This window comes from Ascaphus truei, chromosome 17, assembly GCF_040206685.1.
Source record: "Ascaphus truei isolate aAscTru1 chromosome 17, aAscTru1.hap1, whole genome shotgun sequence".
Taxonomy (NCBI): Eukaryota; Metazoa; Chordata; class Amphibia; order Anura; family Ascaphidae; genus Ascaphus; species Ascaphus truei.
In genome coordinates, this window is record NC_134499.1 from 33,806,009 (window position 1) to 33,821,660 (window position 15,652).

Genomic DNA, 15,652 nt, shown 5'->3' on the forward strand with positions numbered 1-15,652 from the left:
TGAGAGTGAGATCTTTTTTCCATTGGGTGACGCAGGAAAATCTATTTTGGAATACACTGTTCCCTTTTTATTAGAGCCAAACCTATAGGATCAACTGGGCATTTTTTCACATATTAGTGGAGATTTTATTGAAAACGATACTTTACCCTGCAGCACCCAATCAGGATGGAGGAAGCAGCCCAGCCCCCTAGCAATAGCCCTGCTATCTCCCTGCTCAGGGCAATCTCGCAGCACCCCAAGCCGGTCAGGTCACTACGTCCAGAGAGGTAATACGGACACATACATCTCCAGAGAGGTAATACCGGACACATATATGCCCAGAGAGGTAATACCGGACACATACATGCCCAGAGAGGTAATACCGGACACATACATGCCCAGAGAGGTAATACCGGACACATATATGCCCAGAGAGGTAATACCGGACACATACATGCCCAGAGATGTAATACCGGACACATACATGCCCAGAGATGTAATACCGGACACATACATGCCCAGAGATGTAATACCGGACACATACATGCCCAGAGATGTAATACCGGACACATATATGCCCAGAGAGATAATACCGGACACATACATGCCCAGAGAGGTAATACCAGTATAGACATACATGTCCAGTATTACCTCTATTTTTTTCTGGACAGTGTCCAAATACAGGACAGTCCGGTTCAATAACGGACACCTGGCAACCCTAGATTCAGGACAGGGGAATAATAAATGAATGTTAGTATACACGATTGTATATTGTACTACTGAAAACGATCAAAAAAGCACAGAGTATACCAGCAGTGCACAGTACACTGTGTCAGCAATGTGTCAGAAACTTTACATGCCTAAGCTGCTGTGTGTGGTACCGCATGGATACGTACTGCACATATTCAGAAACTGGATGGGCCCTATTATATAACACGCCCAGATCAGCACTATCACCCTTTATACAATAAGACCCTGGAAGGGGATCTATTTCTCATTACCCAATAGAAAGATTTAAAGCAGCAGTAAAAGCTGCCATTTAAAAAAAAATCCCTTTAATATGAGCCTCAATACAATCTGCACACTGACAAGTGATTAGCTATGTTGCCGATCGATCGGGGAAGATTCGGCGCGGGGGTTCGCTAAATGGCTGTCAGTGCAGCAGAAGAGGACCCAAGATGCAAAGTTCTATGGGGAAGATCATGTGACCCGGCAGTCACTACATACAATTGGTGCGCTGCTAGAGAGAGGGCAGGGCTCAAAAAGGGCTGTGCCAGAGCCTGTTTCAGAAGAGGAAGGGGGTATGACTTTGTAAATGGTTGCTATAGAAACAAAAAAATGCCTGTTACATTATAATACATTAAAAAAAAATAATGCTTTAGTATTTTCTTATAGTACAAACTGATTTATTTAAATAAAACACCACATGTAGGACATTGCTTGGTCTGCAGCGTTACACTGTCGCAGAATGTTGAAGCCCAGTGTATTATTATGTTTAGTTACAGGAGTATTCTCTCGTGCTGTTCGCTTACAAGAGAACACGCCTGTGTTTGTAACGGAAAAGTGAAAGTAAGAAGAACCTGGTTATTTACCTTCCACGTGGACGTGGAAATCATGCTGCACTGTGCCTAAGTAGTTGTGAGCCACGCAGTGGTAGGTCCCATGATCTGCCTCTGAAGCATCCTTTACCTTCAGGATGTTAGCGTGGTTCTCTGTCACTGCCCTATCCCTGGGCAGCTCCACACCCTCCCTTCGCCAGGAAATCCGCGGTGTCGGCCTGGAAAACAGTTACAGCTTCTGGTTACAACAGCAGGAAGGAAGGTGGATGCAGGGATCCGATAGGCCAACTCCAATCCCCAGCCCCCCCATCCCAGCTTCAGCACAGGCGACTCAATCAGAGGCTCAGTCAAAGAGGCATTGTCAAAGACTGAGCCTCTGATTGAGCCACCTGTGCTGAAGATGGGATATTATGAAAACCTGACCTGTTTGGGGGGGGGGGCTTGAGGACTGGAGTTGAGCCCCCCTGGTCTTTTGAACCCACCCTGCAGATTACATGGTGCGATGTTTGACGCAATGCAATAAAACAAATGTAATTAGACACGTATTTGCCATGTAATGCAGACCGCTATAACACGAGGTATAAACAGCTGAAGGAAAAGAGACAGCATAGAAGAGAGAAGGGGGGGACAGGGGCGGATTGGAAGTGAAATGTGGCTCGGGCATTTCCCTTGCCTGCCTGCCCTCCTCCCACGACGTTGTGGCGCCATGGCGTTGCTGCGTCATGTGACCACGCGTCGCCATGGCGACGATGTGTCACATGATGCCGTGACGTCGATGGAGGAGGGCTGCTCTCTTACAGAAGTCCCGCTCTCTCCCCCGGCAATCAGTTTCATTATGGTGGGGAAGAGCGCGGGGCCTCTGTAACCGCAACGCACAGCGCAGCACCGGCGCCCACAGTTGGCCAGTACTGCCGAGGCGTGCTGTGGCACCGACTCATGGACCCACCGGGCATTTAGTCTAGTGTCCGACAGCCCAATCCAACCCCGGGGAGGGGGGGGGGGGGAGAGGGGTGGTGATATGATAGAAACGTTTAAATATATAACGGTATTCAACAAAGTTCACGAGGGAAGCATATTTCCAAGGAAGAGGCGCGCTAGGACAAGAGGTTATTCTCTGAAGCTGGAGGGTAAATGTGAAGAAGTACTTCCTCATGGAAAGGGTGGTGGAGTCATGGTGTAGCCTCCCAGCTGAGGTGGTAGGGGCTAATGGGGGGAAGTCAAACATGCTTGGGATAGACATACGGCTAAATCCTAAATACTAAAGGAAGCCAAAGATCAGCCAGTGTCGGAGGTTTAACAGCAGATAGGAGAATGGGCAGAAAAGGTGGGTGAAGTGGATCTTATCTGCCGGCCCATTCTATGTTTCTTTGAAGAAAGAAAGTAACACAAAATAAATTCCAACAGAACAGACAGTAAATCACCAGGGCTGTAACCGCAATGAGTCTTAATGCTGAGTGACTGCATATTTGAGTATGTGTCATACAAAGGTTGGGCCCTTTCACTGGTGTTTAGATCCTAAAAAAAAAAATGACGGGGAAGGAACTCAGTTTTGTCAGAAATCCATTGGTTTTGGATCTGAATCTAAACAAAACTCAAAATAACAAAGAACATTTTTTTTCTCCAAATGTAAACTTTTGTGCCCATCCTAATTATAAATATATATTTTTTTGATATAAGCTACGATATTTGTATATATTTAGCCCCTTGTGTGTGTGTCTGTGTCTACAACAGAGAAGACAGCTACATGGAAGGAAGAGCGCATTATGGGGAGGGGGGGGGCGGGGAAGAGAGCGACATGGGGGAGTAGAGAGAGCGACATGGGGGAGTAGAGAGAGCAACATGGGTGGGGTAGAGAGTAACATGGGGGGGGGGTAGAGAGAGCGTCATGGGGAAGAGAGCAACATGGGGGGAGAGAGTGACATGGGGGGGAGCGCCATGGGGGGTGAGAGTGACATGGGGGGGGAGCGACATGGGGAGGAGGTGAGAGTGACATGGGGCAGACACTGACATTTTAGACAGTTAGAGTGACAATGGAGGGCAGAGAGGGTGACAAGTGAGGGGGTATCCCTGTGCCTTTTAAGAGAGGGGAGGAAGGAACATCGAAGGAGGAGGAAAGCATCCAAGCACACGGTCTTGAAAAAAGGCGATTTAATTAGCAATAAACACTACCAACGTTTCGACTGCTAGTGCCTTTTTGCAAGACCGTGTGCCTGGATGCTTTCCTCCTCCTTCGCTCCTTCGTGACTTCTCTGGGGTAGTGCAGGATCTTCCCCCTTACCACGAGCACCGGCAACTTACTTAGATTGCTGATATTATCGTGTGCCTGTAATCCTCTCTGCGTTCTGAGGAAGGAACAATCACCTTTAAAATATGCCCCCAATTTTACCCTGTCCCGCGGGTCCCTACCTCCTCTGGTGCTCTGGTAGAGTCCATGGGGGATAACTGCAGAATGGAGCCTCCTGCACTTCTCCAAGAGTAGAAGGCTCCCTCTCTCCTGCTGGCCCCACCTCCACCCCCGATGCAATCCCCAGTGTTAGAGGAGATGCACACGTGTGCACAATTAGTACAATAGGTACAATAGCGACATATCAATATTGAATACTTTCTCTAAGTGAGTGTACTTCTTGGGAAATATAACAGATATCATAAAAGTGTCCGCCTGGGTGAAGTGATGGAAAGTCCAAGGCCCATTTCCTTCCTGGCCAACTAACTATGAACGTGATGGTATCCGTTCACACACCTGAGTAGATCAAAGGGAACTTCAGTACAAGTCTTAACGGAGGATTCTGTCTGTCATTTCTGGATAGATTCAAGTAAATAACAATACCAGGTGTGGTGCATTTCCATATCTCAGACCGGTCTGTAATCCGGTCTATTCCCATTACCGCTTAGCACACAGTGCTTCCACTACAGCCAGGGATTCTGGGTAAGGACATGCAAATGCACACTCGGTGTGTAACTCTTTATTTCTTACCCATTTTAACATGGACCCCTATAAGCTTATGCTTTTCAGCACAGCCTGGGTTAAAGAAGTTCAGAGCCAGTAACCCTACTCACAGACAGGTGTTTCGACCTTCTGTAATACATCCCCAAGGTAAGTCCATAGGGACCTATGACACATCACCTGAATATTGCTGTTCTAATTACAGATACCTTACAGTTTACATGCAGTATGCTTGTGTTTTCTGCTGCGTGTATGTTATGTACTGCCAATGTTTTCATGGGATTAAGTTCTGACTTTGCCTATTAATTAACCTTTTCACTCCTGTTGCAGAACCGCTTATTTTTTTGACATGAATAAAAAAGTATATTTTCTGTGGTTTTTCTTTAGAGCTGAGAAGTTGCAGGGAGCACAGGGATTTTTTTTTTTTTTACCAAATCGGGGTGTCGGGAACAGGGAATCCTGGTTGGGGGGGGGGGGGGGGGGTAAGGGGGAGGGGAGAGCGTTCGTGGGCAATACTTTGGCCTTGTCTATCCCTGAGAGTTGATGGTATTAGGATTAATTTGAGAGCCTATCCAAGGAATAAGTGCTGGAGGAGAAGGCAAAGGTAGTTTGACCTGTCATAGATAGGCATAGAAGACTTGAACGGAAGTGGTATTTATAGGCAGGAAAGTGAGGAATTGTTTCTACCCACAAACGTTTATCCAGCCAAATATACAGGTAAACAGGTATTTTGTGTCTGAGACTCACAGTCCTTCAGCAATGCATTCCAGCACCAGCACCTCGCCTTTCAGGAGAGTCAGGGGGCTACTCGTTCCTCGAGGGGTGACCATTTTCGGCTTTCTTTCTTTCAGTGAATTACCTAAAAATACAATAAATTGGTCTAAGTATTTGCCCCAAAATCTTTGAATGATTTTATTCAATCTCCCCCAAACTCAATATTAAAAGCTCGAAAATGTGCCAATTCTAGGTAAATATGTGGCAGGATAAATTCAGTGGGTGCCAAGTGCTTTCTGCCTAAATGGGTCATCCACCGTTTCTTAGGTGTGAATTGTTGCGGGATATTTATATGCTGCAGAATTGTCACAAGGCTTGAAAAAAACGTGCGCTACTATGAAAGACTATAGGAAAAGAAAATGGTCGATTTCTGCAGAAAGTCCCAAACTACTGGAATTGCAGCCTCTGCCGGACTAATCCCCTGATTATTACAAAGGTTACAAAATGCTCTCCGTATTCTACAGTAATGTAGAAGTTGGGAGTTTCCTGGCTTTTAAAAGAGTCTCCAACATTGTGGGATAAAATCCCTCTTCATAGCAGCGCTTGCCTCCCTATATCCATGCTGTCAGAGAATGCATTCCAGGGTCTGGATGCCAGAAAGGACATTGTAAAAATAGATGTGGAACTGCTAGGAGCTCCAGTAGAGGGGCACAAGCCATGTTGACCAGATCCAGACACCAAGATCTTCTTGGCCAATATGAAGCTGTCACGATTGCTCTGCCTTTTCTTCATTGTCCCCAAGACCAGGGGCACAGAGGAAAGAGGATGAAATGTATAAACCAGTGGGAAATTCCATAGAATTGAGATGGCCCGGGCTTGTTTGTCGCAAATCCTTAGTCTAATTCCCATTCTCCAGGAAGTACTGAGTTCTGACTTGAATATTCCCCTTTTCTGGAATGCAGAGAACTGAAATTGCAGGCAGGCTGACTTCCGCCTAATGCATTACCCAACATGTTTCCCTAGGTATTTTCCTAAAGTTACATGTTCAATAACTAAGCATTCCAATTGATGTACAGAACCTCCATGCACTGAAATGCCTCGCATCTTATTCATGATATCATTTTTATATTCCAACTTGCTCTTACTATACAGATCAGCGGGCCTCCACATCTAATCATACATATTACTCCTGCTGTTTTACTGTTAATAAAACTCTTAATGATATATTTTCTCTGCGATCTATCAAAAACAAAAATGCCTTGGGAGCTGTAACAAATCTGCATGCATGACAACCTCCTTCAAAAAAGGGGATATATTTCTAGTAATAAAAGATACAAAATTAACATTTGTTTGCTTGAAAAGTGAATTTATTTCAAATGTATTCAAATAAAGTTCATTCAAATGCAACCAAGTTAAATATGCAAGACAGACAAGCTGTTCCAGATTTAGAAGAACTATTAGAAGAAGTCCTTGATGATTTCAACAGACACTTAATGAACCTTGAGTTTCATAAAAGTGAAAACAGTCCATGTTGTATGGTTTTGATAACAGTCTTATGGATTTCTTCTTGAAAGTGTTTAACATTTTTAAATCCAACACTGCTCTGAAAGAGCTGTAGCTTCCAGACACGAGACATAGATTCAAAGTACATTCCTGCCCCTTTCTGAGAGAATGGAACATCCACCAAGACTTTCTTCAGAATCAAGGAAACATGTTCACATAACGATTGATTTTACCAAGGTATTTTGAGACATTTTTGACCTTGGAAAAAGAGAAGCGATGGGAACCTCCTGAAATCCCGTGGCATATCCGGTCCACACAATTTGTAGGACCCATGCATCTGTAGTTTTATGGCCCACTCTCTCCAAAAACAGGCAATCCTACCCCTTGCTGAAATGGGAACCGGAAAGAGGGGAGTCAAGCTCTTAATGCCAACTAGGCTGGCTGAGGCCACCACTGGTGAACAGGCTGCTCCAGCTGTGTGGAAGGACTACTTCAAAGCGAACTATTTTGCGATCCATCTGACCTTTTGAATAGAGATGCATCTTGCACCAGAATAGGGGTCTTCCTAGCCAAGTCGACAAATGCCGCATCCACACTGCAAATGTTCTCCCAATCGGACATCTTCCTTATAAGATGGAATCTTCTTGAACCAGAATTCTAAAAATCAGGATCCAGACATTCTTGTTCCAGGATTTGTCTTATTGAGTCATTGACGTTAAAGAACCATTGGCTCCTTTTGATGTCCCTTGAATAACGTGTTGTGGATGGTTAGCTCTTTTCTATTCTCAATCTTCACAGCATAACACATACTGTACACTTAATAAGATTGTTTACAGAATCAGTGTTGAAAAAACATGCCTCATGTCTAACTTCACCTTCTTCGGACAGAAAATCTTGATCCAAGACCGATTCCAGTCTCTTGGCTTGCCGAGTCTGGACTGGTATTGGTAATTTCGGGAGAACATTAAGCAGTTTATAAACTCTAGCATTTTAATATTTTGCACCGATGCCATAACACAAACACCCCTGCTCATTCTACCCTATCAAAGCATGAGTGGAACCCTGCTCCAGGCATCTTCCCAGAGTCCCCACTCCCAGAAAATACAGGGAGTCTCAACATGGATCGGCATCTACATGGCCCAATGACGTAATCTGGCGATGTCTGGTCCTGGTGCCAATGACAACCTGTTCCCCAGGATGGACCGAGTGACTCCATCCTGGTAAGGGAGCCACAGCAGAGAGGAACTCCGACATTGACTCATACCCCCAGGTAGAGAACAAAATGACTCCCGAGGTGGGGGTTTAGATGGACTAATATTCTGTTTGTGGTGAACTCTGACATTGGTCACGACCGGAAGGGGGCATCTTCCCGTAGGGTGTGCTGCCATGGGTTGATGCCCAGGAAATTACCCTTTTTTGTGTTGGCACAGTGACAGAATTGCTTCATGGACCAGAGACATTCTACCAGGTGAAAAAAACAATGAATCTTCTCATTGTATTAGTCTATACATGGCCCCCCATAACAAGCATACTCAATCTCATACTGTATGTCCATTACTCTGTAAGGACTAATACAGTAGTTACACAAGTTACGTTTATGTTCTAAAATACAATAGTGAGCAGCTGAGCCATACAGTATGTCTCATCTTTCACTTGTGCTGATTAAGTGAAATAAAACAAAGCAATAATGTATAAATCCCCATTTACAGCAAATGCATAATGTTACAACAGGAAGGAATGCAGCAAAAACAGCCCAACTATATTAGATTTCCTGTTGAGTTGTGAAGATTTTATATTATATTGCTTTATTAATACACATAAAAAAAATTATATAAATTCCTGCCAAATGATATGACCAAACAGTTACACGTGCTCTTGCGAGATCCAGTCAGATCTGACAAGGTTTATAAGCAAGGCACTGATTTACCAAAGATAACTGGTGTTAGTAAGTAAGGATTCATGTTTAAATATCAATTGCCTTAACCAAGCCTGGGGTAACAAATTCCATGGCCTTTGTGGGATGAGCCTTACTAGTATTGACCGTAACCATCATGGGCATCTTCTGGACCATTGTGCGGATGCTGGGGAATTGAGCAAAGCAGAAATAATCTGTCCTGTTGTCCGTCTGTTCCACATTCGCAAAGTACAAATTCCCATCCTGTCCAACTGACACACGCTCGTCCTGGGGAATTTGAACCAAATCTGCAGGAGAAGACACAATTACACACAATGTATCAAGCACTAATATACACGGCACAATTTACAACATTTGTATTGAAGCTGGATTCATGTGGTCAGAAAAATTCTTCATAGAAAAGTCTTCATATGCAGAACCAGTGCTCACTTGCAGGTTTATCGAGGACCAACAACATTTAGTGTAAGAAAGATATACTACACAAGAACCCTCATATTGCACTCAAGGACAAAATAAACCACATGTTTTGCTCACACAATAGTCACAAGAATATGAATATTCCCACTACTTTAAGGAGGCATTCCGAAGTGTATCGTTCGGGTAGTAAGTTCCCGAAGTAAGTTCGGGATTTTATGACGCCATGACGGTGGCGTTTTTAGTAGATGGTGGTGACTTCTAAGATACTCCGGTGATCAGAGTGCAGGGAATGTCCCACCTACCTTCCCCTGAGGATGCAGTCTGGAAGATTGTGTAAAACGATAAAATAAAAATGGGAAGTATGGAATATATGAAGAAGGAATGGGGGTTGTCACAGAGGGGCAGTGATCCTTATCAGCAGGGGGGGGGGGAATTGGGGGGGAGGACTCCCTAGGTGGTAAGTAGTTGATATTGTGAAGGGTGAGACTCCATGGACTAGATCCCAGGAGGGTGTGTTACTGTTGTGGTAAAACGGGGACGTGCTCATCGAGCTGGTAAGGGGGACAGCTGGTGACTGGCATGGTCTTCTTATATAAGCTTCAATGGTTAGAAGTTGGCAGGGATCAGGGGGCCAGAGGATGTAAGCTCGGTGTTTAACAATGTTATAATAATAATAATAATAAATTGCTGTGGCCTTTTTCACCCAAAAGATGATTTGGTCCATGTGATTATTTACAACGGGGAGTGTTAAAGAAAGAAGTAGTGTAATCAACACTGCACAAGTCATGTTACACAACAGAAACACCTTAGACACTAGAAGCACCTTACCATAGAAATAGAATTAGCTGATACATTTACAAGGACCATTATCATACAGCCCAACGATGACAATACTAATACAAATATTGTAATATCTTTCCACATAATTTACACTTACCAACTGTCATCCAGTAAATATGTACTGGGGGTATACCTATGGGGGGGTCACAGTGTAATACGACAGGGTCACCCTCCTCCGCAACTACAGGGGGGATATCTTCGTTCGGGAACTTTGGGACTACTACAGCACAGAGAGAAAAGATGGAAACAAAACGAAACCTTCAGCACGTGCAGAAAGAACCAGCGGAAGCTACTAAAAACCATATTCTTGTTTGATATGATATTGCAGTCCAACAGGATCATTCCTGGAGTGACTGACGTTGGCATAGAGAGGTGTTTGTTTGATAAGATTATGGGATACAGTACAGGTACGGTACCGGGGTTCCATGAGGGATTCATAAAGAAAGCCAGGGTTCCTTCTCACTTTAATAAGGACCGTGGCTCCCATCTCACAAGTAATGAGTGTAGAGATAAACTGGTTGGCTACGCGTTTGCTTTTATAAAATAACTTTACTGCTTTATATTATTATGCAGTACAATACATGTCAATGCCTGTCGGGCCTCGAGTAAAATGATTTAAGTGGATATATCTGATATTTTGTATACTTGATATATTTGATAAATGCAATAACCGATTATTAATTTAATAATATATATATATTTTTTAAATGTATCACCCAGATAATTACCTGGAACAACAAAGGTGGTTTCTTCAGACATGGCAGTGCCTAATTTGTTGGAGGCATAACAGCGATATGTGCCGTGGTAGGAAGAAATATTCCCATTATGATGAATGACAAAGGTGCCGGAATCCTTGCGAGTCTTCACATGGGCGTCGGTGAAAGGATTGTACGGGTGCCCATTTTTTGTCCATTGGTATCTGAATAAAAATGAAGTAATAAGAACATGAATATGCTACACAGGGACTCAAATGTCCCCACTGCCAATCCACCAAATTAGATTATTCCAATAACTATATCCGAATACTACCAAACCCCTGAGCCAATAATTAACAAGAATAATTAGCAATATAGAAACAAATCCTTCAAGTGTCAAGGACAAGACGTAACCAGCGACATCATAATATCTTGGAAAGGAAACAAATTAAATGTATGCCCCATTTCCCTGGCAGTTGAGATGTTGGAATATTTCACCCGTGGATTTTGTGAGGAGTGGGAAATATTAACACGCAGCAACTACAAGATCTCGTCTGGCCGACTCATCCCACTCCCACTTACACTGGAGTTGGGTTTCCTTTAGCTTCACATTTGATGGGAAAATCTTCATCCGCAGGAAACGCGACCTGGATCCCCCTGGTCATGTCAGTAATTGTTGGCAACTGCTCCACTTAAAGAAATGAGAAAGGTAATCTAATTAAATGATTTAAGGTAGTATTAGGGCACCCACACACGACACACCTGTAAGCTCAAAACCCATACCCACCACACCATATATATTTATGTCAAAAAGGAGTGCTACTGGGTTGGTGACAATAGCTTTAAGTAGCAGGTCTCGAGATGCAGCTGTGAATGACCAGCCTATTCAGACTCCTTACTCTATTAAAGGTAAAGAGAACATTCACAGAGATAGTGTTAGGACTCGCAGAATAAGAGGGTACATCTTGTTAGGACTCGCAGAATAAGAGGGCACATCTTGTTAGGACTCGCAGAATAAGAGGGCACATCTTGTTAGGACTCGCAGAATAAGAGGGTACATCTTGTTAGGACTCGCAGAATAAGAGGGCACATCTTGTTAGGACTCGCAGAATAAGAGGGCACATCTTGTTAGGACTCGCAGAATAAGAGGGCACATCTTGTTAGGACTCGCAGAATAAGAGGGCACATCTTGTTAGGACTCGCAGAATAAGAGGGCACATCTTGACATGGTCTGCAAGCTTACAATGCTTTGGCCAACGAATTTAACAAAGTGACCCACACTTATGAGACAAAAACAGATAAGTATTTAACTATATGTATGATTTGTCTTGTTGGATGTAGAATTGGGGCTCTATGTCTTTTGTAGCATTAGGGCGCCACAACATTGAGAAAGGGTATTGATTGCTCAAGAAGAAACTGTAGATAAATGGCAGTAACATCATTAATATTTGTGTGATTCCTGGGAACAAACATTCGTCATGAATTACACTCTGAAAAGTTGGAGACGTTCTTACCGACTCCACCTGTCCAGATTCTTACAAGCAGAAATTAATAAAAAGAAACTTTTTTTTAAGATAACGTAATCCTTCAGCGTGGTTGATGCTTATCATAATTAAAACGAATGAAATTTAATCAAATGAAACTAATGGCGGCCATATTTTTAATGAGTTAAAGCTAAATGATTGATGCCTTAATACAGTGTAATTATTTTTTAAATAATGTTCACAGGCTTTTCATTACATTATTTGTGAAAATTTGCAAGATTAGGGAGGGGATTGATGCCCACTCCCTGTTTTAAACCTTTTCTTATTCTCACCCCCACCCCACCCCCACCCCCAAATGGTTCTCAGGTTCTACAACTGCCAATAGTTCACTTGGATTCTTCTGAATAGAAGATATATTTATGCAAGGGTTGTGTATCCGTGGCGGGAGCTTTAACATGCTGAGAGAACATTTGATTTGTCTTATTGTTCTGCCCTGGTTGTGTTTCTCTCTACACATTGCTAACTCACCGATTAAGTGCTATTTAGGCACGAAACGGCGTTGGAGTGTTTCCAGGTTCCCCTGATTTGTTTGTTGTATACATTCTTTCTCGGCTGCATGCCTAGCTTCCTCCCTCTGGGGTTCTGAGAATATGTGGGTGTGTCCAACTTTTGTGTACTGAAAACACGGCTACCAGTGATCCCCAATGATCCAAGTGGTCAAGAATGCTGTCTGAAGAAGGAAACGCAAACTTTTCGGGTAAGAGGGGGCTATTAAAAAGTTTATACAAGTGTACACTAGATCTACCCAATCATTGAGTTAAAGGAATATCTCATGGAGGAAGACAATACACACACACATACGTACAGGTATCTGTACCGTGTTAGCTGAGCTTACACACATACAGTACTCACAAACACTCTTACATCACAAACATTCAGGAACCATTTAACACCTACATTAAAGTCATAAATCGCATACTGCATAGGGGGGAGGGATAGGTTTCATCCATAGATAACATTCCAGACAGTTTTAAAGTAAAACTTTTCTTGTTTTATCCATTGTAACATCGTCCGAAGAAGAGATCATTTATCTCGAAAGCTCGCACAAATAAAAGCATTTAGTTAGCCACAGAACGGTATAGAGTATTTGTTTATATATATGAAAAAAAGAAAAGAAAAATCAGGCGCACACCTAGTGCATTAACATAATAAAATTTGTATTTCAAGGAACATAAAATCTTTCAAATGCCCACTCACAAAGGTAAAGCGATAAATAGCAGGTATGAGATTGGCTCTCATGTGCCGTCAGCTTAGTCCTCTCAGTGCGGCTCCAGGTACTGGCGTCGTCACGTGACTCTCCTCGTGTAGCCCGTGAACCGGAAGCGGAAGCTCGCACTCAGTGTTCGGCTGGAAGGAGTCCCTCCAGACAGCAATGCCCTCCAAGTCCTCTATGGTTGAATTAGGGCCGTGTGGTACACACAGGGGAATCAGTCTCTGGCAGCAAGTAACCACAATGCTCGTGGGCAAATGGCGGTCGCATTCTAGTCACGCCCTACGCGTTTCGTCATCTTCAGGGGAAGAAGTCATCATCAATGACGAAACGCGTAGGACGTGACTAGATTGCGACCGCCATTTGCCCACGAGCATTGTGGTTACTTGCTGCCAGAGACTGATTCCCCTGTGTGTACCACATGGCCCTAATTCAACCATAGAGGACTTGGAGGGCATTGCTGTCTGGAGGGACTCCTTCCAGCCGATCACTGAGTGCGAGCTTCCGCTTCCGGTTCACCGGTTCACCGGCCACACGAGGAGAGTAACGTGACGACGCCAGTACCTGGAGCCGCACTGAGAGGACTAAGCTGACGGCACATGAGAGCCAATCTCATACATGCTATTTATCGCTTTACCTTTGTGAGTGGGCATTTGAAAGATTTTATGTTCCTTGAAATACAAATTTTATTATGTTAATGCACTAGGTGTGCGCCTGATTTTTTCTTTTCTTTTTTTCAGATATGGTTAGGGACTGGTGATCCCTTTGAAACTGGCTGCAGGAATCTGGTGCAAATATCCTTGGAACAGGACTTTTAATACTCAAGGTTTTTTATATTTTTTATATTTTTTCATTTTTTATTATTTTTTACTTTTTCACTTTTTTCATTTTTTGTGATAATACATTTTTGCTAACATATTTTAATATCTATATGTAGGTATTTTTAATCCCATTACAAGTAGGGATTTAGTTTTTATATTGCTATACATTTTTTAGTCTATATCATTGTGTATAAGTCTATATCTAGCCACCCCACCAAGCACCTTTCATGATTAGCTTTACCGGTCCTTTTTATTAGTCAGTTTTATATAGAGGTGCTACTTCATAATTTGTCTGTTTTGTATATATATATATATGTATATATATATATATATATATATATATATATATATATATATATATATATATATTAAGGTTATGGTGGGTAAAAAAAGTGACAAAAACCCTCCACAGTATAGCATATAGCAACTGTAAATATTACTGTATATTCATTTGCATGTCTTAGACAGGTCTGCAACCCTGTCTTTCACCATTATCACCCAGCACACAGCACTTCCACTGCAGCAAGGGACACTGGGAAATGACATGCAAATGGGCATACAGTGTCACCTTTTATCTCAAGCTCACATTACATGAACAACCCTTAGCCAATGCATGCTGCTTTAGACACTTTTTTTTAACCCACCATAACCTTAATAAGTGTGGTGATTACCTACTCTTAATCTCAAACCAGCAAATACCAGCAACCAACCTCACACTGATGATACCCATCAAGGTTGAAACATGTCTGTGAGTGGGTTTACTGGCTTTGCATCTCCCAAGCCCTTGCTTAAAAGCTGTGTCTAAAGCAGCATGCATTGGCTAAGGGTTGTTCATGTAATGTGAGCTTGAGATAAAAGGTGGCACTGTGTGCTCAATTGCATGCCATTTCCCAGAATCCCTTGCTGCAGTGGAAGTGCTGTGTGCTGGGCGATAATGGTGAAAGACAGGGTTGCAGACCTGTCTAAGACATGCAAATGAATATACAGTAATATTTACAGTTGATATATATATATATATATATATATATATATATATATATATATATATATATATATATAAAATGCGTGTGCATTTTACCTGATATACACTGATATACTTGTGTGCTGTTGAATACAGAAAGTTGTTATCAGGTTCAGTTTTGTAACAAGTTGCTGTGCTGCATGTGGCTGAGGATGGATAAAGTGCTGTGAGTGACCCCTGCCTGCTTCTTGATCAAGCACACACTCTCCCGACAATACACCACAAAAAGGTAACAACAGTGTACAACTAAGAAAGAACAACTTACCTAAAAGTGGGATTTCTGCAGCCTTCAAGCAGCTTAAAAAAGGAAGAAGACAGCAAAGACCTTGTATCCATTGGAAAAGCATCTTCCCAGTGTGGAGATTCCCAGAGAAGAGAGTCTTCCAGTCTCGGTCAATGAGTGGAAGTAGTTCCACCTGCCGGCCTGAGAAGAAGCGGTCACAATGTTAGATCAATGTCAGGAAATAGCCCCCAGTCCTCTGAGTGCCCG

At 42.9% G+C, this 15,652-nt stretch overlaps 1 protein-coding gene across 5 annotated transcripts in view; it reads right to left on the minus strand.

Moving 5' to 3' along the window:
- CHL1 (cell adhesion molecule L1 like) overlaps positions 1-15,652 on the minus strand; it is a 90,226-nt gene that overhangs the window by 34,857 nt on the left and 39,717 nt on the right. For all 5 annotated transcript variants that reach the window (XM_075574720.1, XM_075574719.1, XM_075574721.1 and 2 more), the window contains exons 2-8: positions 15,428-15,586; positions 11,149-11,257; positions 10,600-10,790; positions 9,969-10,091; positions 8,731-8,901; positions 5,230-5,341; positions 1,572-1,756 (exon numbers count right to left, since the gene is read on the minus strand). In XM_075574720.1, coding sequence (XP_075430835.1) covers positions 1,572-1,756; positions 5,230-5,341; positions 8,731-8,901; positions 9,969-10,091; positions 10,600-10,790; positions 11,149-11,257; positions 15,428-15,509 — 973 coding nt within the window. In that variant the 5' untranslated portion in view covers positions 15,510-15,586. The remainder of the gene's footprint in view (positions 1-1,571; positions 1,757-5,229; positions 5,342-8,730; positions 8,902-9,968; positions 10,092-10,599; positions 10,791-11,148; positions 11,258-15,427; positions 15,587-15,652) is intronic.